The 23079-nt window shown below is 43.8% G+C and overlaps 1 protein-coding gene and 1 non-coding gene across 3 annotated transcripts; one reads left to right on the plus strand and one right to left on the minus strand.

Moving 5' to 3' along the window:
* Nucleotides 1–3957: 3957 nt before the first annotated feature.
* Nucleotides 3958–9327, plus strand: CCR4 (C-C motif chemokine receptor 4). 2 transcript variants are annotated; one of them, XM_069561330.1, is made up of 3 exons: nt 3958–4102; nt 4295–4441; nt 6862–9327. In XM_069561330.1, the coding sequence occupies exon 3, from the start codon at nt 6912–6914 to the stop codon at nt 7989–7991; it is 1080 nt and encodes a 359-aa protein (XP_069417431.1). In that variant the 5' UTR covers nt 3958–4102; nt 4295–4441; nt 6862–6911; the 3' UTR covers nt 7992–9327. The 2 variants fall into 2 exon arrangements, with proteins under 2 accessions (XP_069417431.1, XP_069417430.1); XM_069561329.1 differs by having other exon boundaries at nt 4054–4102; nt 4177–4441.
* Nucleotides 9328–10189: 862 nt separating this feature from the next.
* Nucleotides 10190–10319, minus strand: LOC138424965 (U11 spliceosomal RNA). Its single transcript, XR_011251056.1, has one exon. It is a non-coding gene; the product is annotated as a U11 spliceosomal RNA (small nuclear RNA).
* Between the last annotated feature and the right edge of the window lie 12760 nt (nt 10320–23079).

The raw sequence follows: 23079 nt of genomic DNA on the forward strand, positions 1-23079 counted from the left end.
AGTGATTTTGGAGCCAAAAAAAAAAAAGTCTGACACTGTTTCCACTGTTTCCCCATCTATTTTGATTTAAATTTCTGTTATTTAATATAATTTGTGTAAGATATTCATTCAGCAAATAATATTAAGCATAACCCCATGTGTGACATTGTTTTAGGTGCTAGAGATGTGTAGTTAACAATGAAACAAAAATCCTTGCATGTTGGGTAGGATTTTCCTACAAACCATCTGTCCTGAGGGTTTTTTAAATTTTTATTTAAAAATATTTGTGTATTTGGCCACCCTGGGTCTCAGGTGCGGCGTGCGGGACCTCTGTTGCGGTGCACAAGCTGCAGTACTTGCAGCGGTGGGTTCAGTAGCGTGGCTCCCGGGCCCTGGAGCCTGCAGGCTCAGGAGCTGGGGCTTGAGGACTCTAGTGCAGAGGCTCAGTGGTTATGGTGCACGGGCTTAGTTGCTCGGGGGCATGTGGAATTGTCACAGACCAGGGATTGAACCTGTTTTCCCTTCGTGGGCAGGTGGATTCTCATCCACTGTACCACCAGGGAAGTCATGTGTTTTGCTTTTTGGTGGCGCTTTGCACCATGTGGAATTTTAGTCTCCTCAGCAGGGATTGAACCTTCACTCCTAGTGAAAGCTTGGAGTCTTAACCACTGGACTGCAAAGAAACCTCTGACCACAATTTTGGTTAAGTGGTATTTTATGATCATGTCATTTATACTATCCTGCAGTCACTTCCCCTATCAACCTCTTGTATGATACTCTGGAATCATTAGGAACCAGCCCTAATTGTCCTGTGGCTTGGGAACCAGATGACTGGGGACAACCCTTCTGTCTCAAGCCTACAGAGTTTTTCAGCTTGGTCAACAGAGAACTCTTGAAAACTAATCCCAACCTGCTTGCCATATATAACCTGATCCCTACAACTCTTAACTTGATGTTACTCTGTCCTTGGGTCCACCTGCTGTGTGGCCCTGCCTGGCAGCCTTCTCTCATTTTAAGCTGTGAGTTACAGGTCTGACATCAGACCCTGAATGTTTTATCACCACTACTCTGCAGCAGAGTTTCGTGGAGCTCTTCCTGAAGGCCTTGGGAGTTTTTGGCTTCCAGTGTCAGACTTGCAGGTCCCGTATGTGGCTATGGGGATGGTACTTTGATGTCTTTGGTCTTGAAGTAAGGCTTGGTCCACCAGGGGGTGCAGTAGTCTCATGCTATTGCTTTGCGTCCTAGTGAAGGTCTGTGTGATGAGGCTTGTCACCTTGCTTTGGAGAAGGGTTTGCCCTTGGTATTTTTGTTGGTCACCTTCTCTCTGATCAAGTTTCAGAAACTCGGCTCAAAATCAAAAGATTTTGTCCATGAAATGCACTGTGTCTCTGGCTGTGTTGCCTTGAATGCACCACCTCCCCTCTATGGGTTCTTAAAATGTGATCCTCTGTTTCTGTATGTGTAGGGGTGGGAATATTGTTTAGTTTTGAAACCCTTACTGGAGGGAAAACCTATTTTGTGTTTCTTCAGGACAGTATCATTATTATTTTGCAAACCTGAAGAATGACTTTCTCCAGAACAGTAATTTTTGCAGCTTGGAAACCTGAAACCTGCTTTTAACCTGAATTCTGTGATTGTGAAAATTGATTGTGGCCCTCTAAGTCTAAATCAAAATATTTTCTGGACTCCTAATGATGGCTAAGGGAAACATGCCAGGCTCAGCCATTTCAAGAGGCGAAGCTAGTATATTCCTGTGTGTTTTATGCAACCTACTAATTTTCACAGCTGGTGCCGTTTTGAACACCTTTCTGGACCAGACACCATGCTAGGTGTTTTACAAACTTTAGCTCATTAATCCTCTCACAATCTTCATGCATTATCACCCCCATTTTTACAGATATGAAAATTGAGGTTCATATAGCATACACGGTGGCCCTGAAATCCAAACCCAGACTGAGCAGACATATGCCCTAGCCAGCACAGACTCAGACCTCTGACTTACTCACACATGGGGCCAGCGGCCTGTCACATGGCAAGTCAGTCAAGGGAGCACCGACTGGTTTAAGGGACCATCTCCAGACCCATAATGACCAACCACTGCTGATGACGACTTGGACATCCAGATAGCACCAGTTTTTCTAGAACTTCATCACTTCTCCCCTTCCATGGAGGGGTCCACAGAGACTTAGACAACACACTCAGATGGCCTTGCCCAGGGCAACTCGTTGCTCAAGGCTTCTAATTCCATGGTGGAACCTTCCTCAGGCACTGAGTTTCTAAAAATATGTCCATTTTATAGGTTACTCGGTATGATGGGCATCAATGTATTTGTCAAATTGTTACCCAGTCAGCCCATATGGACCCCTGCTGGGGCCTGGGCCCAGCTGAGGCCCCCACCTCAACAGGGAAGGTTCTCACTCCTTTCAGCTTCATGCAGCCAGAGACGGAACCAAAGCTGAGACTGATGTTTATCCAATGGCCTGAGAATGGAGAAGTGCGAGCTGTGCTTTAGAGGAGCTTCTTCCCAACATGGCACAACTTTGGGCCATGGCTGGGGGCAAAGGGGTCATTTAGTAGCTGATGTAGTAAAATCAGTGTAGAATGAGACTCAAGGGCTGCTGGAGGTCAGATTCGTCTTGGTTCCAAGTGATTCCGTATGGGTTTTTGTTTTTCTATAGATTCCCTTCTTTGCCTCTGGACCCTGTGACTTAAAGATATGCATTAGCTCCTGTCCACGGGTCTGGTGTCAGCTCTGGCAATAACATATACCTGAGACATTTTTACTCTCTATCTGCTACCAGAGTTCCTGGTAATATGAGCACTGGAAAAGCACAACGATAAGGAACTGTACCATGCTCAGCATTTAACCTGAGCCCAAGCCAAACAGTCCCCAAGCTTCTTTGTCCGTTTCCTTTTACAGAATCTCTGTGCACCTGGCTCTGCAGTTTACCTGTGGGAACATTGCTCTAGCTTAGGAGTCCTCAGCCTCAGGACTGCCGGTCTTCCTGGCTGGGTGACTCCATCGTCGAGGGCTGCCCTGTGTGTGGTAGGATTTTAAGCAGCGTTTCCAGTCTCTTCCCATTAGAAGCCAGAAGCAACTCCCCCACCCTAAATAAATCTTCCTCTTTTATACATAAAGCATATATATATATAACAAGCAGATTTACTATTTATTTGTGGTATTATTATTTATTTTGGCCATGCTGTGCATCTTGGTGGATATCAGTTCCCCAACCAGGGATTGAACCTGGGCCACAGCAGTGAAAACAATAGAAAGCACTAACCACTAGACCACCAGGGAACTCCCCTATTTATACGTGGTATTAAAATATTTTGTGGAGGATTTCCGTGGTGGTCCAGTGGTTAAGACTGCATTGGGGAACTGAGAGTCCACATGCCACATGACGTGACCAAAAAAAAAACAAAAACCAAATATATCATGGGGAGGTGATGATGAAAAAAATGTCTGAAAAAACTCTTTGGGATGGAGTAATTTAAAAAATGTTGATAAACACCACTCTAGTTCAATTTTTTGGTTCTTACTCATGCACCTTCCTCAGGAAAAATGACATTTGTGGCTCTTTTTAAAAAAAAGCTGAACCAAAGAGCCAAGCAACTGTAGATACACAGAAGGAAATAACAGAGCTGGCAGGGGCCAAGGATACCATATAGAAAAAGCTTAGGACTGGTGTCAGCCCCTTGGCTATGACTGGTAGGTGAACCCAAAGGGATTCTCAGCCGGGATCACTGTCCAGGGGAAGCGCTGCCATTTCCAAGTAGAAGAGGCTTGGGGAAGGGTCTTCCTGTGGTGCGGGGGGCTTGGAGCTGTGTTGTCGGGTCACTTACACCAGACAGGACATTTATTGACTGTGGTTGCCCAGAGCCTCCGTGTCACTGCCAGACACACACATCTGAATGCACTTCCCTGCCCCTAACTATTATTCTTAAATAAATCTGGCTTCTCACTCTGCCCTCCTCAGAGCCCACTGTTTAGAGAACGTATCGTGGCATATCTTGATTGCTGGTCATGCCACATCCAGGACGGGGAAATAACAAACCGCTTGTTGATCCAGAATACAAAGGTCATCTCTACTGCACACAGCCAGCTAAACTGGAAAAAAAGGTAAATTAAAAATCCAACAAAATTTTAAAACATCAAAAAGTTTCTGTCTTGAAAACCTGACTTTCCTCATCTAGCAGAGTGCAGAGCTTCCCAGCTTTCAGTTTGGGGAAATGAGTGAGTAACCTGAACCCAAGCGGAGAGTCACTCATTTTCTGCTTCTTACTTCTATCAAAAAACCCCGCTTGAACTCAGTGTGCGTAGATGGGTGAGGAAGAGAGCTGGTGTTCACAGGAAGCCACGCGCCCTTCAGAGACACCTGTCTTTCTTAGTGCACTGCTTCTTGAGCAAGTCGGGCACTGCCTCACAGACCTGCCTTGGAGCCACGTTCAGAAAAGCAAGGTAAGGGGGCAGATGGTGCGGGGCGCTTAGGTCCTCGGACCCTATGCTGCTTGGCCCACAGCCATGTGGGTTTTGGAAGCGCTGAAAGCTGCCCGGCGAGGCAGCCAGCCGATCACTTGGGCAGCCCGGTCATTCTGCTGGTTCATCCCAGTTGGCACCTGTCCTTATTGCTCACACACAGCCCTCCCAGCCCTCATCTGGGGGCAGCTGGGGCACTGGCTCTCACATACTTAACAGTGCTTTCCTCCCGCACACATCTGGCTGAAACTATGTGCTCAGAACACACAGTTAATTTTCATTCACCATATATACTTTTCCCCTTCTGGCTTCTATCAAGACTCCCGGCTCAAGAAGCACCAGCCAAATAAGGGCTGCAGAATAATTCCAGACATTTACCAGCTGTGTTGACTTGTTTCTTCTCCTGAGAATTTCCTAACACCTCCTCAGCCTCTTTTATTCCTTTCATTTTCACTGGTAAAATGATGGCAATAGACCAGAATTGTTATTTGTTTAATTGGAATTGATAATCATTTAACACAGTTTTTTTTTTTTTTTGAGAGACTGCGATGCCCCAGGTCTTCAGCATGTCTTTGGAGGAATAAATCAAAACCTCTCTGAGAAACACATACTTTGAGTGTTTGGGTGTGTGGTGGTCAGAGTGGGAGATGGGGAATGTATGTGGAATTATTGAACAATGTGATAGGGTTTTGATCAAGAATATCAGGGTGCCACTAACAAGGATGCAAGGAGAGGAGGCCTTGAGGCAGAAAGCCTCCTGCTTTGCTCTGATTCACATGTGGACATGTGTGTAACTTTCAGAAGATTTTAACCTCTTCCTCTGCCAATTTAGAAAGGAAATGAGGGTGGTTGTGAGCAGGTGTGTAAGGTTAAGATTATAACCTCATCTGACAATTTAGATAAGAAATAAGGGTGGTTGGGAAGGCAGAGATTTTATTTCTGGCTATGATGTGCTTTTTCTAGATCCATCCTGCTAGTTGCCACTCTGATAGGGTTCGTGCATAAAACTGATCTTTATAGGCAGTTCTGATGAAAAGACCAAAAATTTCCCTCAACTTACCCAACTGAATACGGCCACCTTCCCTGGGGCCTGGAAAACCACACTTGCTGCTTTAGTGTCAGGTTGGCCCAGGAGTGACCAGTCACCCAGCCAGGGAGTCCAGGTGCATCCCAGGTGAGACAGCGCTCCAGAGCGAACATAGGACTTGGGTGCAGTGTGCTGGGGCCCACCTGTACCAGCGCTCAGGAGCTGATTGTTAAATCTTCAGAAGTTTTGTGGGGCAGTTGGTGATTTGACCTTTGCCCTGGTGGGAGTGTTTGGGCTTCCCCAGTGGCTCGATGGTAAAGAATCTGCCTTCAATGCAGGAGATGTAGGTTCGATCCCTGGGTGGGGAAGATCCCCTGGAGGAGGGCATGGCAACCCACTCCAGTATTCTTGCCTGGAGAATCCCATGGACAGAGGAGCCTGGTGGGCTACAGTCCAGGGGGTTGCAAAAGAGTCGGACACGACTGAGTGACTTAGCACACACACATGGTGCGAGTGTTTACAGCGTGGAAACCAGCAGGAGCCGCACGCCAGAGCCCCCCGGCCCCACCTCCTCGGCCTCCCAGACCTGGTTCACCTGCAGCACGTCACTGGGACTTGGGCCCAAAGAATACATTCTCTGGGTGGCTGCGTGGTCTTCGGAAGACACTGAACTTCTCTGAGGCTTTCGTGAGTCATCTACAGCACAGCTCAGTATGGTTATTCGGCTTAGAATACCAGGTTTTCATTGGAAGGGGTGTGAGTACAGGAACACACGACTGGGATTGAATGCACAGTACCAGTGAACATGTTCTGGAATCTGTAAAGTGCAAAGCACACAGAAGGAATTGGAATTTTTATACAAAAGCAAAAGGTCAACCTGGTTCCTTTCTAGCCATCTCTGAATTTTGGGCATTACAATCTGAAGGGGAAACATGCATAGATTTTCTATCTTTTTTTTTTTTTTTTTGCTTTCATGTCAGAAATGCCCTGGGTGTGGTACTGTTGGGCAGGTCATCTGGTCTTGTCATTTCTGTGAGTGATTTCAGTAAATGCCAGACTAGCTTTCAGAAATACATCCTTGAAAAACAGCTCATTGAAAGGTTTTACTTCTCCCACTTACAAATGGGAGAACCAGAGCTCCCAGCAGAGGGGCAGGAAAAGTGGCAGAGCTGGAGTTTGGTGTCTGCCAGCCGCCAACGGGCAGGATTCCTGCACAGTGGCCAACTGCTCTTCAGTTCAAGGACCTGAGCCCCTCAATGCCGGAAGCTTGGGAAGAGTGCCTGATGATCTGGGCAAAGCAGCTGTGCTCTGCACACAGCACTGTTCTGATTTGTTTCTGTTCTTATAGAAATCTGTTGGCTCTTCCCCTCATTAGGTTCTTCTGACTGGGCTCAGACCTGCCTTGAGGAGCCTGTAAATCTGAAAATGAACCCCACGGATACAGCAGACACCACCGTGGATGAGAGCATCTATAACAATTATTATCTCTATGAAAATATCCCCAAGCCTTGCAACAAGGACGGCATCAGGGCATTTGGGGAGCTCTTCCTGCCCCCACTTTACTCCTTGGTCTTTCTCTTTGGTCTGCTTGGAAATTCTGTGGTGGTCTTGGTCCTGTTCAAGTACAAGCGGCTCAAGTCCATGACTGACGTGTACCTGCTCAACCTCGCTATCTCGGACCTGCTCTTCGTGCTCTCACTCCCTTTCTGGGGCTACTATGCTGCAGACCAGTGGGTGTTTGGCCTTGGCCTCTGCAAGCTCATTTCTTGGATATACCTGGTGGGCTTCTACAGCGGCATCTTCTTCATCACACTCATGAGCATCGATAGGTACCTGGCCATCGTGCACGCCGTCTTCTCCCTGAGAGCCAGGACCTTGACTTACGGGGTCATCACCAGTGTGGCCACGTGGTCAGTGGCTGTGCTCGCCTCCCTCCCAGGCCTCCTGTTCAGCACGTGCTACACTGAGCGCAACCACACCTACTGCAAAACCAAGTACTCTTTCAACTCCACGAGGTGGAAGGTGCTGAGCTCCCTGGAGATCAACATTCTGGGGCTGGTGATCCCCTTGGGAATCATGTTGTTCTGCTACTCCATGATCATTAGGACCTTGCAGCACTGTAAGAATGAGAAGAAGAACAAGGCAGTGAAGATGATCTTTGCTGTGGTGGTCCTCTTCCTGGGGTTCTGGACCCCTTACAATGTGGTGCTCTTCCTGGAGACCCTGGTGGAGCTGGAGGTCCTGCAGGACTGCACCTTTGAGCGACACCTGGACTATGCCATTCAGACCACAGAGACCCTGGCTTTTGTTCACTGCTGCCTCAATCCTGTCATCTACTTTTTCCTGGGGGAGAAATTTCGCAAGTACATCATACAGCTCTTCAAAACCTGCCGCGGCACTCTGGTGCTCTGCCAATACTGTCGACTGCTCCCAATGTACACCGACACCCCCAGCTCATCTTACACGCAGTCCACGGTGGACCATGATCTCCGCGATGCTCTGTAAAAACTGGAAACGCAAGAAACAGTTAATAAGCTTCCCAAGTTGAGAGCTTATTTAAAATTGTATCAAAGTAACAGTTTCCTGAGCAAGTACAGGCGAGAAGAATTACACACTGCAAAAAGTAGGGCTTCTCACCCGGCAGTCACGTTTTCTTCCTGCCAGGTACAAGTTCAGCATGACCGGAGTTCACCTGGACCGAGGCATCCTTCCTTGCTGCGCCAGGCTTTCCTGCAGGGATGGGTAAACCTGAGGAGGCTTCTGAGCATGCTTCAGTGAGGAGAGAGATGATTTGGGGACGGGAAGACCATTCCCTTCCAGCCTGAACTCATGGGATTCTTTAGAGGGGTTTGTTGAAAATTGACTGGGGGAGTAAAGCGCTAATTCTTGCTGTGAAAATGAGGCCTTTAAACTTCTACTAGCTTCTGTGAAACAATATAGAAATACTTCGGCACACTGTCCCAGTGTTTTCCTAATCGTATTTCTGAAGCACGGTGTACTCCATGAAGCCAGGTGTCTGCAGAAACAAATAGTAATGGAATGAAATTAGATCTGGAATCTTTTATTGTGAAGGATTATTTGTTAATGAAAGCCAAATTTCCAGTGCTGATAACAAGTATAAGCTTAAGAAAGCATTAGAATGGTCTGGTTTCTAAACATGAAATGCAAGGCATTAACAAATCTGAATGTAACTTGTGGAAATTCAAACACAGTTTCATACGCTTGTGGTGTGTTTTATTTTCATTAATACATGAGTATTCAAATTTAAGAAATAATACGTAGGCCCACATACATTTTACAAATTTACAAACATTTCCTTCAAAACCAAAACATAACAAGGATTAATCAAGTAAGAAGACAACGCTTTCTTAATCATTTCAAAGTGCCTGCCATAAAGTAAGGCAAAAATAATCCACTAAAAGTTAATGCTGATGTGGCATAAAAATGACTTCCAAAAAATTTGGAATTGTGAAAAGTGTCATCTTTTAAAATATTGGCTCTGCTTCTTAACTTTTGGATGATTCAAAATTTCAATCAGTCACTTCTTACAAATCATTTTAATTATGTAATTAATGATTAAGAGAACTCTCTGTTCTTACAGCCTTAATCAGAATTAAGATTTACAAAGTCTAAGGATATCTGTAATTGCTCCAAAACAAAACCTATTTTGCAAACTATTACCTGAGCTAACCAGTTTAAAATGCTTCTGTAAATTTACACATTATCGCATGCTTTCCATTTATAAAGAATGCATTTCCAGAAAATTTATTTTCAGAAGGTGATTTTTAACAGGGTAAGTTGATATTGCCTTTCTAGAAATACAATAAAAGACAATAAATAAGCCCGTGTATAGTTTTTTCCTGCTTATGTGTATGTTTAGTCTACCACTGGGGATGAGCATCTGAGCTGCTAATGTTCCCGCTATCTGGCTGGATCATCCGTGCTACATGTTATAGAAGAGGTCCACGTCCCCGAGAGGAAGAAGTAAAGGCTTCAGTGTTAAGATAACCACTGGGGATGGAGAAAGGAGGCACTACTCACCGTCACAAAAGTGCTTGGGGGTGAGAGTGGATGAGGAGTGGGGACAGGAGGGGTTCCTGGGCAGTCCTTAGAAAACCCCACGGGACACGGCAGGGTCTGCAAATTATACTTCTGTGTTTCCTTGTGCATCTGAGCCATTATTTTCCTCTCTTAGCCTTGGTTTCCTCTTATCTGTAAAGCAGAATAGAGTTCAGAGTGATTGTAAAAAAGGATGAGTACTCAAAGTATCTATGTTCCTTGGTCATAAAGTGTGGTTTTGAACTTCCCAGCCAGTGGCTGCCTCCCCTTTCCTCTTAGAGCTTGCGGTTTCATTCATTTAATCAGTAGGAGACAGAAGTGTAAGGACACCAAAAGGCAAAGACTAACCAACAGGGTGTTACTTAGTGTAAAAACATCACATCTAAAGCTCACCGAGGCTGCAGACCACACAGCTTCTGCGCCCCATCTGAGGATGGGCTCACCTATCACCTCCAGGACCTCAGGGCCTCCCTTGCTCCACAGCTGGGAGCTGACCCTTCAGGATGGGAATTTAGAACCTCTGGTGATACCCAAACATAACCCTGTCAGCTCACTGGAAAGAAAGTTCCTTCCCCTTCAGTAACAAGCATAGAAACCCTAGCTTGATTTCTACACAAAGTTTGGTTTTGCTTTTTTTTTTTTTAAAGGGTGCCAGGAACAACAATCACCAGCTACCCAAGAACCAAAAAATTATACTTCCAAAATCTCTTGATGTTGATTCTGCAAAGAACAAGAGCTGTCCTACGAGTGCCTCTTGTGACAGAAACTCTTTTTAAGGTGAGTTTAACTATGTTTTCATTAGGACCATTCTTCTCTTGCTGCACCATGTCTAGCCTCTGGGGAACAAAGTTCAGTTCAGCTCAGTTCAGTCGCTCAGTCGTGTCCAACTCCTTGCGACCCCATGGACCACAGCACGCCAGGCCTCCCTGTCCATCACCAACTCCCAGAGTTTACCCAAACTCATGTCCATCGAGTCAGTGATGCCATCCAGCCATCTCATCCTCTGTCGTCCGCTTCTCCTCCTGCCCTCAATCTTTCCCATTATTAGGGTCTTTTCAAATGAGTCACAGACTAGGTGTAATTTCTTTAAGAACAAAAGATAGAGGTTTGCTTTTCAGATGATGTCATTGTTTGGAATAAGATAGAAGTTATGGCTGCACAGCATTGTGAATGTGCTAAATGCCACTGAATTGTACATTAAAAAAAGAATTTTTTTTTATCATCACACTATGTAGCATGTGCGATCTTAGTTCCCTGCTGCCGCTGCTGCTAAGTCGCTTCAGTCGTGTCCAACTCTGTGCAACCCCATAGACGGCAGCCCACCAGGCTCCCCTGTTCCTGGGATTCTCCAGGCAAGAACACTGGAGTGGGTTGCCATTTCCTTCTCCAGTACATGAAAGTGAAAATTGAAAGTGAAGTCACTCAGTCATGTCCGACTCTTCGAAACCCCATGGACTGCAGCCGACCAGGCACCTCCGCCCATGGGATTTTCCAGGCAAGAGTACTGGAGTGGGGTGCCACTGCCTTCTCTGCTTAGTCCCCTGACCAAGGATCAAATCCTTGGATCAAATCCCCTGCAGTGGAAGCCTGGAGTTTTAACCTCTGGATGGCCAGAGAAATCCTGAATGGTAGGTACAGTTTTAAATGATTGGTTTTATAGTGTGTGAATTTTACCTCAACAACAACAAAAAGAATAATAAGAATTAGCCCTATCAATATCTGTCCCATAATAGGCACTCAGTTCAGTTCAGTTCAGTCACTCAGTCGTGTCTGACTCTTTGCGACCCCATGAATCACAGTACGTCAGGCCTCCCTGTCCATCACCATCTCCCGGAGTTCACTCAGACTCACGTCCATCGAGTCCATGATGCCATCCAGCCATCTCATCCTCAGTCGTCCCCTTCTCCTCCTGCCCCCAATCCCTCCCAGCATCAGAGTCTTTTCCAGTGAGTCAACTCTTCACAAGAGGTGGCCAAAGTACTAGAGCTTCAGCTTTAGCATCATTCCTTCCAAAGAAATCCCAGGGTTGATCTCCTTCAGAATGGACTGGTTGGATCTCCTTGCAGTCCAGGGGATTCTCAAGAGTCTTCTCCAACACCACATTTCAAAAGCATCAATTCTTTGGCGCTCAGCCTTCTTCACAGTCCAACTCTCACATCCATACATGACCACAGGAAAAACCATAGCCTTGACTAGACGGACCTTAGTCAGCAAAGTAACGTCTCTGCTTTTGAATATGCTATCTAGGTTGGTCATAACTTTCCTTCCATGGAGAAAGCATCTTTTAATTTCATGGCTGCAGTCACCACCTGCAGTGATTTTGGAGCCCCCAAAAATAAAGTCTGACACTGTTTACACTGTTTCCCCATCTATTTCCCATGAAGTGATGGGACCAGATGCCATGATCTTCGTTTTCTGAATGTTGAGCTTTAAGCCAACTTTTTCACTCTCTTCTTTCACTTTCATCAAGAGGCTTTTTAGTTCCTCTTCACTTTCTGCCATAAGGATGGTGTCATCTACATATCTGAGGTTATTGATATTTCCCCCGGCAATCTTGATTCCAGCTTGTGTTTCTTCCAGTCCAGCATTTCTCATGATGTACTCTGCATAGAAGTTAAATACGCAGGGTGACAATATACAGCCTTGACATACTCCTTTTCCTATTTGGAACCAGTCTGTTGTTCCATGTCCAGTTCTAACTGTTGCTTCCTGACCTGCATATAGGTTTCTCGAGAGGCAGGTCAGGTGATCTGTTATCCCCATCTCTCTCAGAATTTTCCACAGTTTATTGTGATCCGCACAGTCAAAGACTTTGGCATAGCCAATAAAGCAGAAATAGATGTTTTTCTGGAACTCTCTTGCTTTTTCCATGATCCAGTGGATGTTGGCAATTTGATCTCTGGTTCCTCTGCCTTTTCTAAAACCAGCTTGAACATCAGGGAGTTCACGGTTCACGTATTGCTGAAGCCTGGCTTGGAGAATTTTGAGCATTACTTTACTAGCATGTGAGATGAGTAAAATTGTGTGGTAGTTTGAGCATTCTTTGGCATTGCTTTTCTTTGGAATTGGAATGAAAATTGACCTTTTCCAGTCCTGTGGCCACTACTGAGTTTTCCAAATTTGCTGGCATATTGAGTGCAGCACTTTCACAGCATCATCTTTCAGGATTTGAAACAGCTCAACCGGAATTCCATCACCTCCACTAGCTTTGTTTGTAGTGATGCTTTCTAAGGCCCACTTGACTTCACATTCCAAGATGCCTGGCTCTAGATTAGTGATCACATCATCATGATTATCTGGGTCGTGAAGATCTTTTTTTGTACAGTTCTACTCAAACTCTATTAAATAAAATAGAGAGAAGAAGAGAAGGAAGAATTCTCCCAAGAGAAGGAAGAATGCTGGTTGATGTATAGACCTTTATGGAGATTTTTCACAAGAAACTGTAATAACACTCTGGGACATTTTATGCAATGATTTTTGATTTGCTGGGAGTCTGTCTTGTACCACGCGGGATGGTAGGTAGTGGAGAGGAGGATAGGATAAAGGAGTGAGCGCTGCATGTATAGATTGTAACCTGAGAAGGGAAGACACAAGAACAAGGTCAACTAAGAAGCAAGCAGGACAGATGCAATAACCGAGTCACAAACAAAATGCCTCAGGACCCCAGACAAAGAAGGAACCAATGTCAAATGTCAAACTTCAACTAGCTTTTGAAGTTGGCCTTGTAAGAGGAGCCTGATTTTGGTGAATGGAAGGGAGGAAGGACATTCTAAGCTGGTGAAATTGCACGTGAAAAGGCAGATGCTGTGTCAAGACTGCCCCTTGTGGTCAGGGAGGGGTGCGTGGGTTTTTGTAGTTAAAGTGAAGGGGGGTTGGGTGGGGAGAGGGGCAAAAGAGGAAAAGCTGAGACAAAGGAAAACTTAGGGACCTCATTTTTGGCCGTGGTTTTGAGCTCCTGGGACAGCGGCCCTCCTGCATCAGGCTGGAGGAGACTGTTGGGGTTGTGGGGTGCTGTCCACACACCCTGTGCAGAATGAGGAGTACTCACCCCATTGGCTCCAGGAGCGCTGACACCTGGGGCTCTCGGCTGGTCTCTTCAGGACTGTCCTCACAGGGGTGCAGCTCACTTCCAGTGCCTGAGTCTTGAGGGGAAAGAAACACTTGCTCCCTTGCTTTAATTTGGGACATGCTGACAAGCCATTCCAGCCGCAGAGCTGCCCATAAGATTAGCCTCTGTTGCCCAGTCCTGCTTCCTTCATGCCCTTACAGATGTTGTTCCCAAGAGGACTCCCCAGTGAATCTCCTGTATGCTCATCTCAGTCTCAGGGTCTGCTCCCAGGAACTCAAGTCTAAAATGGGAGTTCTGGATCATCACCTAATATAAATAGGCTTGACCCCAGGTGTGGGAAAATGAGGATGCACAGAGTCTGCATCAGGCTGTCCATTCATCACCCTCTGGCTAGCAACCCCATTTGACTCTTGGTTCATGTGCTTCCTTCAGTCAGCCTCGCCTTTGCTGTCATAATTCACCTGCCTCAAACCCTGAGCCATCATCCCTATTCTGTTATGGTAACAGCTCAGCTCTACCCTTGGCCATGAGGTCCTGTACTCTGCACTGGTCTGTGGCTTCCTGGACTCAGATGAACCAGACACAAGTTCCATTCATTTCTGGGGTCATGATACTTCACTCCTGAATGGCCATTATCAAAAAGTCTGTAAACAGTAAATGCTGGAGGGAGTTCCCTAATGGTCCAGTGGTTAGGACTTTCACTTTCACTGCTTTCAATGCCAAGGCCTGGGTTCCATCCCTGGTCGGGGAACTAAGATCCCACAAGCCAAGTGGTATGACCACCACCACCATCACCAAAAATGGGGAGAAAATAACGCTAGAGAGCGTGTGGAGAAAAGGGAACCATCCTACACAGTCGGTGGTAATCTAAATTGGTGCAGCCACTATGAAAAACTGTATGGAGGTTCCTTAAAAAATGAATAATGGAGCTGCCATAATCTAGCAATCCCAATCCTGGGCATACACCTGGAGAAAACTCCCACTCGAAAAGACACATGCAGCCCAGTGTTCATAGCAGCACTATTCACAATAGCTAAGACATGGAAGCAGCTTAAGTGCTGCAGATGAATGCATGACGATGTCGTATATATATACATACACAATAGAATATTAGCTGTAAAAAGAATCAACTAATGCCATTGGCAGCAACATGGACGGAACCAGAGATTATTTTACTAAGTAGATCAGACGGAGAAAGACAAATATCCTATGATGTTACTTACATGTGGAATCTAAAAAAAATGATACAAATGAATGTATTTACAAAACAGGAATAGACTCACAGATGTAAAAACCAAACTTATGGTTAAAAAGGGAGAAGCAAAGGGGGAGGGATAAATTAGGAGTTTGGGGTCAAAATACACACACTACTACACATGGAATAACCAGCAAGGACCTATAGCACAAGCAACAATCTTCAATATCCTGTAATAACCTAATAGCCTGTAATGGAAAAGAATCAGAAAAAGAATAGATATATATGTATAACTGAATCATTTTGCTGTACAGCTGAAACTAAGACAACATTTCAAATCAACTACATTTCAATAAAGTTTTTTAAAAAATACTTTACTCCTCAAAAGCTTCTAATGGCTTCAAATTCCCCTTTCAGAATATCAGAACTCCACTAACTAGTTTTGAAACTCATTTCAGCCTTCTCTTTACAGATAAGGTTGGTGTTTTTTTATCCCCAAGCAATTGAGTTCAGGGGAAACAACATTTTAATAATGAAGTAAACCAGCTCCAGCAACAATAATCATCACCTAACTGCTTAGTAAAATGCCTAGCACAGAGCAGTTGTTCAATTATTTTTTAGTGAATGAGTGAATTTCCTTATCTCTTAATTAAGTACTCTATGCTGGCAACTCAAGTTTCTATTTCACTACACAAAGTTCACCAGTCCTCTCTCCAAAATCCCCAATATGTTTCTAATAAAACTTTGTGTGACAGAGTTCAAAGATTGATTGACTTGCCTCCTAGTTCCAGAAATTAGTGGGTGGTCTTTGGGTCAAAAATGACTTCATTATGACTTTTGGTATGAACAGAGTTGCAGAAATCTGCATTTTCATCTTCTCTGGGAAATTATAAAATATCAGCAAGAAGAATGAAAAACCCCCACAAACTCCATTTTCAATCAAACTTGGAGAGAGAAATATTTTCAGAGCCTAAAATATACATGAAAGGCCTACTAAAAGCGCTCGATGCCAGGACGGCAGTGACAGAGCTCCCAGTCTCTGCAGGAACTCATTTCCCATAGGGAGAGTTTTACCGCCAGGAGCAGGCGCTGGTAGGAGTGGAGCCTGAATCAGAAGCCCTCCGAGGCCCAGTTTGGTTCAGAGGAGGCAGATTTGCTCAGTTTCAGATCTGCAGGCAGGATGCAATCTATCTCTGTGGCTACAGAAGAGAGTCATTGGATTGTGCAAACAGCTTGCCTCCTGGAAAAGAACGGACACCCTGCCTCAAACACACGCATACTCATACTTAACAATTCAAAGAGCGACACTCAGAAAAATCATACTGACTATAATCAGGATAGGAGTACTATAGAAGTATAGGAATATAATGTTTTATTACTATCATCAAATATATTTATCCCCAGCTTCCCTTGTGGCTCAGCTGGTAAAGAATGCCTGCAATGAGGGAAACCTGGGTTTGATCCCTGGGTTGGGAAGATCCCCTGGAGAAGGGAAAGGCTACTCACTCCAGTATCCTGGCCCAGAGAATTCCATGGACATAGTCCACAGGGTCACAAAGAGTTGGACACGACTGAGAGACTTTCACTTTCACTTTCTTAAAATGCTTAACAGGGCACTCCTGAGATATTTTAGCTCAAAACAGAAGACAAGAATGCCTGCTATCACTGCTGCTACACGATACCAGGCTTTGAGATACCAGCTCCTTCTTATTTAGGGATAAATTAGAGGTTTAAAAATTTGGAAAGAGGAATATTCTACAAAATATCTGACCAAGATCCTTCAAAACTGTTAACATCAGTAAAAACAAAGAAAGTCTGAGAAATTGTCCCAGACTAGAGGAGCCTGAGACACGTGATGATAAAATGTAGTTGTGGAACAGAAAAGAACATTAGCTAAAAACTAAGGTCATTTAATAAAGTATGGACATTAGCTGATAATAATGCCTCAATATTGGTTCATTCAGTATAACAAATGTATCACGCTAATGTAAGGTATTAGCAATAGGGAAAATGGCGCATGGGGTATATGGGAACACTCTACTTTCTTCATAATTTTCTTTTATTCTTCCAGTTTCAGTGAGATATAATTGGCATACAGCAGCATATACATTTGGGCTTCCCAGGCATCTCAGCTGGTAAAGAATCTGCCTGCAATGCAGGAGACCCCGGTTTGATTCCTGGGTCAAGAAGTTCCCCTGGAGAAGGGATAGACTATCCACTCCAGTATTCCTGGGCTTCCCTGGTGGCTCAAAAGGTAAAGAATCCACTTGCAATGTGGGAGACCTGGGTTCGATCCCTGGGTCGGGAAGATCCCCTGGAAGAGGGCATGGCAACTCACTCCAGTATTCTTGCCTGGAGAATCCCATGGACAGAGGAGCCTGGCGGGCTACAGTCCATGGGGTCTCAAAGAGTCAGACACGACTGAGTGAGATGGATACTGTTTAAGTTTAAGGTGTACAGCATGATGGTTTTTAAAATATTTATTTGTTTGGCTGTCCCAGTTCTTAGTTGCAACATGTGAACTCTTAGTTGCTGCATGTAGGATCTAGTTTCTTGACCAGGGATCAAACCTGGGCCCCTACATTGGGAGCATGGAATATTAGCCACTGGACCACTAGGGAAGTCCCCAGCATAATGATTTGACTTACATATATCATGAAATGATTAGCATGTAAGTTTAGGGAATATCCATCTGCTTATAGAGATATGAAATTTAAAAAAGGATACCAAAGATATTACATAATTATTGGATATATTCCCCCACACTGTCCATTTTATGCTTGCTACTCATATATTTTGTAACTGGAAACCTGTACCCCTTAAATTCCTTCACCTGGTTTACTCATTCCCCCATACCCTCCCTTCTGTTTCTATTTTTTTATGTTTGTTCATTTCTTTTGTTTTTGTTCATTTATTCTCAGGGCTTCCCTGGTGGCTCAGAGGTTAAAGCGTCTGCCTCCAATGCGGGAGACCCAGGTTTGATGCCTGGGTAGGGAAGATCCCCTGGAGAAGGAAATGGCAACCCACTCCACTATTCTTGCCTGGAGAATCCCATGGACTGAGGAGCCTGGTGGGCTGCAGTCCACGGGGTCACAAAGAGTTGGACACGACTGAGTGACTTTACTTACTTACTTATTCTCACATCCATACATGACCACAGGAAAAACCGTAGCTTTGATTCGACAGACCTTTGTTGGCAAAGTAATGTCCCTACTTTTTAATATGCTGTCTAGGTTGGTCATAACTTTTCTTCCAAGGAGCAAGCATCTTTTAATTTCACGTCTGCAGTCACCATCTACAGTGATTTTGGAGCCCCCCAAAATAAAGTCTGACACTGTTTCCATTGCTTCCCCATCTATTTGCCATGAAGAGATGGGACCAAATGCCATGATCTTAGTTTTTTGAATGTTGAGCTTTAAGCCAACACTTTCACTTTCCTCTTTCACTTTCATCAAGAGGCTCTTTAGTTCCTCTTCACTTTCTGCCATAAGGGTGGTGTCATCTGCATATCTGAGGTTATTGATATTTCTCCGAGCAATCTTGATTCCAGCTTGTGCTTCCTCCAGCCCAGCATTTCTCATGATGTACTCTGCATATAAGTTAAAGAAGCAGGGTGACAATATACAGCCTTGGAGTACTCCTTTCCCGATTTAGAACCAGTCTGTTGTTCCATGTCCAGTTCTAACTGTTGCTTCCTGACCTGCATACTGATTTCTCAGGACACAGGTCAGGTGGTATTCCCATCTCTAAGAGTTATCCACAGTTTGTTGTGATCCAGTCAAAGACTTTGGCATAGTCAATAAACAAGTAGATGCTTTTCTGCAACGCTCTTGCTTTTTTGATGATCCAGTAGATGTTGGCAATTTGATCTCTGGTTCCTCTGCCTTTTCTAAATCCAGCTTGAACATCTGGAAGTTCATGGTTTATGTACTGTTGAAGCCTGGCTTGGAGAATTTTGAGCATTATTTTGCTAGCATGTGAGATGAGTGCAATTGTGTGGTAGTTTGAGCATTCTTTGGCATTGCCTTTCTTTGGGATTGGAATGAAAACTGACCTTTTCCTGTCCTATGGCCACTGCCAAGTTTTCCAAATTTGCTGGCATATTGAGTGCAGCACTTTCACAGCATCATCTTTTAGGATTTGAAATAGCTCAACTGGAATTCCATCACCTCCACTAGCTTTGTTCATAGTGATGCTTTCTAAGGCCCACTTGACTTCCCATTCTAGGATGTCTGGCTCTAGGTGAGTGATCACACCATCGTGATTATCTGGGTTGTGAAGATCTTTTTTGTACAGTTCTTCTGTGTATTCTTGCAGCCTCTTCTTATTATCTCCTGCTTCTATTAAGTCTATACCATTTCTGTCTACCCATGTTGCACAAATGGCAATATTTCATTCTTTATTATGGTTGAGTAATATTACGTTGTTTGCATATCTTAACCTGTGAACAAGTGAAAGTGTTAGTTACTCAGTCATGTTTAACTCTTTGTGACCCCATGGACTGTTTGTTCATGGAATTCTCCAGGCAAGAACACTAGAGTGAGTAGCCATTCCCTTCTCCAGGGGATCTTCTGACCCAGGGATCGAACCCCGGTCTCCTGTACTGCAGGTAGATTCTTTACCATCTGAACCACCAGGGAAGCCCATCTCTGCCTGTATCTATATCTAAATCTTCTAAAAAAGAATATTTATACATATATACTTGAATCACTTTGCTATATACCTGAAACTAACACAAAATTGTAAATAAACTATACTTCAATAAAAAAAATAAAGATGGGATCATAAATCAAAGGAGGGACACAACAGATTTACTTAAGGAGTAGGTCAAGTTGGACTGTTATCTGGGAAAAAAATTAAGCTTGATTCATTCATCATACGTGCATGGTTGAGTGGCAAATAGATAAAAATGTAAATGTAAAAATTGGAACAATATAAATTCTAAATGGAAACATGGAAGAATTTCTTCATAATTATGGCACAGGCAAGAACATTCTCAAAATTCAGAAGCCATAAAAGAAATGAGTAATAAATTCAACCATGTGAAAACAAAAATATGCGTGATGAAACATCCCCAAATAAAACTCAGAAGACAAGTGACAAACTGGAGTAAATATGTATGTGCAATTGAGCAGTTTTTCTACTGCTAAACGGCAAAAGGACGTTTGTTACATCATTCTCAATACTTTTCTATATGGTTAAATCATTTCATAAAAAACTAATTAATATATATTATGGAATATGCCATTAAAAAAAAGAATGGCTTCCAGCTATAAACTTACTACTATGCACAAAAGTTCATGATATATATTGTTTTTTGTTTGTTTGTTTGGCCATGTGGCTTTTTGTGAACGCAGGCCCCGGCACTGAAAGTGTCTGGTCTTAACCACTGGACTACCAAGGAATTCCTGTAAGTGCATTATAAAAACCTGGAATGATACACCTAAAACTTAAATCCCAAACTCTTATTCATTTAAAATTTTTCTAGATTTGTTGAGATATTATTGATGTTAGCCATTTCTTGAAATTATTTTTAATTAAAAAATTTTATACAATTTGAAAATATGTATTTACTTGTTTTTGGCTACGCTGGGTCTTCACTGCTGCGCGTGGGCTTTCTCCAGTTGTGGCATGCCGGCTCAGTTGCCCCGTGGCCTGCAAAACCTTCCCGGACCAGGGATCAAACCTGTGTCCCCTGCATTGGCTTTGGCAGGCGATTCTCAACCACTGAACCACCAGGATGTCTTTTATCCATTTTTATAGAGGGAACAATTATACTACTTTACAATTTCTAGGCTTCTTTATTTCTTTAAACAGACATGCCTTATTTTCACAGCCTGCCAAAACAATCAGGATCTCCCCATTTTAGAAAATAAAAAGAGGGAGGCCTTGTGATTGGGGAAAGTTGACTAATGAACTGCAGAGAGAATCTAAAAAGTAGGGCTCCCAGGTGAGGTGAGCAGGTGGTTGCTCATCCTGGTATGATACCTGCCTACAGAGATGGGTTCTTTGAAGAAGATGCTGATGTCAGTCGTGGGATGGGAAGCGGAGTTTGCATATGAGATGGTTACAAGATAACTTGTGGGAACCTGCAGAATGTCTGCATTCTTTTGATCTCACAGGAGATAAGCCAAGGTGATGCCTGGAGCCCCGCCAAGCAGGAAAAAGCTCTGCACCAACGCTGGACTGTACAGCTACCTCTCCATGGTTGCCTTGGTTTGAGGGATTCCTCCTAATTGTAATGACATTGCTACAAAAACATCTCATGCAAATAAAGTGAATGGTGGTTCCAGTGGTGCGTTTTGTGGTCTCGCTGGGCTTCTCTTGGGGGAATGACTGAGGAGGAGTTTGACAGGGTTTGCACAGTCGACCAATAGTGAGCTTATGAGGGAATGGATTTAAGCTGAAAATAAAAAATAATCTCTTGAAAGCTTCTTGAAGGTTACAGACACGTTGAGTCTATCACAGAGAAGACTTCCAATTAAGGTGCAACATAAGTCTACAGTTTGGGGGCCTTTCTGTCTTCCAAAACTCACTGGGATGTAACAAGAGAAATTTAAAAGATGGTTGGATACAAAAGCCACTTTAGAAAATACCTTGACAACGGTAAAGTTGAACGTATATGTACCCTATGATCCAGGAATTCTATATCTAGGTATTTGCGCAAGATCTTAGTTCTTTTTTTATTTTATTTTTTATTTTTTTTATTTTAAAATCTTTAATTCTTACATGTGTTCCCAAACATGAACCCCCCTCCCACCTTCCTCCCCATAAAAAGGCTTGTACAAGAATGTTCACAACATCAAACTTGACGGTGAAAGACTGAATGCTTTCCCCTTTTAAAAATTTTTATTTATTTTTAACTGGAGGATAATTGCTTTACAATATTGGGTTGGTTTCTGCCATACATCAACATGAATCAGCCATGGGTATATACATGTGCCCCCTTCCTCTTGAACCTCCCTCCCTCCCCCCACCCCATCCCACCCCTCTAGGTTGTCACGGAGCACTAGACTGAACTCCCCGTGTCATACAGCAACTTCCCGCAGGCTCTCTGTTTTACACATGGTAATGTATCTATCTCCATGTTACCCTCTCAGTTTGTCCCACCTTCTCCTGCCCCCGCTGTGTCCGCAAGTCTGCTCTCTCTGTCTGAGTCTCTATTCCTGCCCTGCAACTAGGTTCATCGGTATCATTCTTCTAGGTTCCATATGTACGCATTCATATGCAATATTTGTGTTTTTCTTTCTGACTTGCTTCACTCTGTATGTCACTAGAACTGACTCAAATGTGTTCCTTTTTATGACTGAGCAATATTCCATCGTATATATATACCACAACTTCTTTATCCATTCATATGTTGAGAGACATCTGGGTTGCTTCCCTGCCCTGGCTATTATAAATAGTGCCGCAAACGAACATTGGGGTACATGTGTCTTTTTCAATTGTGGTTTCCTTAGGGTGTATGCCCAGTGGTGGGATTGCTGGGTCATTTGGTAGTTTTATTCCTAGTTTTTAAAGAAATCCCCATACTGTTCTCCACAGTGACTGTATCCGTTTACATTCCCACCAAAGGTGAAGAGGGTTCCCTTTATTTTTACATCCTTTCCAGCATTTATTGTTTGCAGATTTTTTGATGATGGCCATTCTGACCAGTGTGAGCTGATACCTGATTGTAGTTGCCTTTGCCTTAAAGTCAGGAACAAGACAAGGATGTCTGCTCTTGCCACTTGTATCATTGCATATTGGAGGTTCTGGTTAGGAAAATAAGGCAAGAAAAAGAACTGCTGAATTAAATGCATCCAGATTGGAAAGGAAGAAGTAAAACTATGTCTCTCTGCAGAGGACCTGATCTTTTATGTAGAAAATTGTAAGGAATCCATAAAAAAGGAAAACTCTTAGGGCTATTAAGTGAGTTCAGCAGATTACAGGATACAAGATCAACATAAATCAATATTTCTATTCAAATATTAACCTCATCCAGAAATCCTCACAGACATACCCAGAATACTGTTCAACCAAATGTCTGTGGCTCAGTCAAGTTGACACATAAAATTAACCATTACAAGTTGCCTGCACTGGCTTGATTTCACAGGGGCTCTGGAGCATGAATTGCTCCACAGAATTAGTTCCATTCTGAGGCAAAGAGGCTGGCCTTTTGTATCCACATGTCAGTGAGGCGTCTTCCTACTTAAGCCAAGAGTAGATCTGTGGTAGGACTTCCTCGGTGGCTGGTCCACTGGATAAGACTGCACGTCCAGTGTGGGGCC

This window comes from Ovis canadensis, chromosome 19, assembly GCF_042477335.2.
Source record: "Ovis canadensis isolate MfBH-ARS-UI-01 breed Bighorn chromosome 19, ARS-UI_OviCan_v2, whole genome shotgun sequence".
In the NCBI taxonomy this organism is placed as follows: domain Eukaryota; kingdom Metazoa; phylum Chordata; class Mammalia; order Artiodactyla; family Bovidae; genus Ovis; species Ovis canadensis.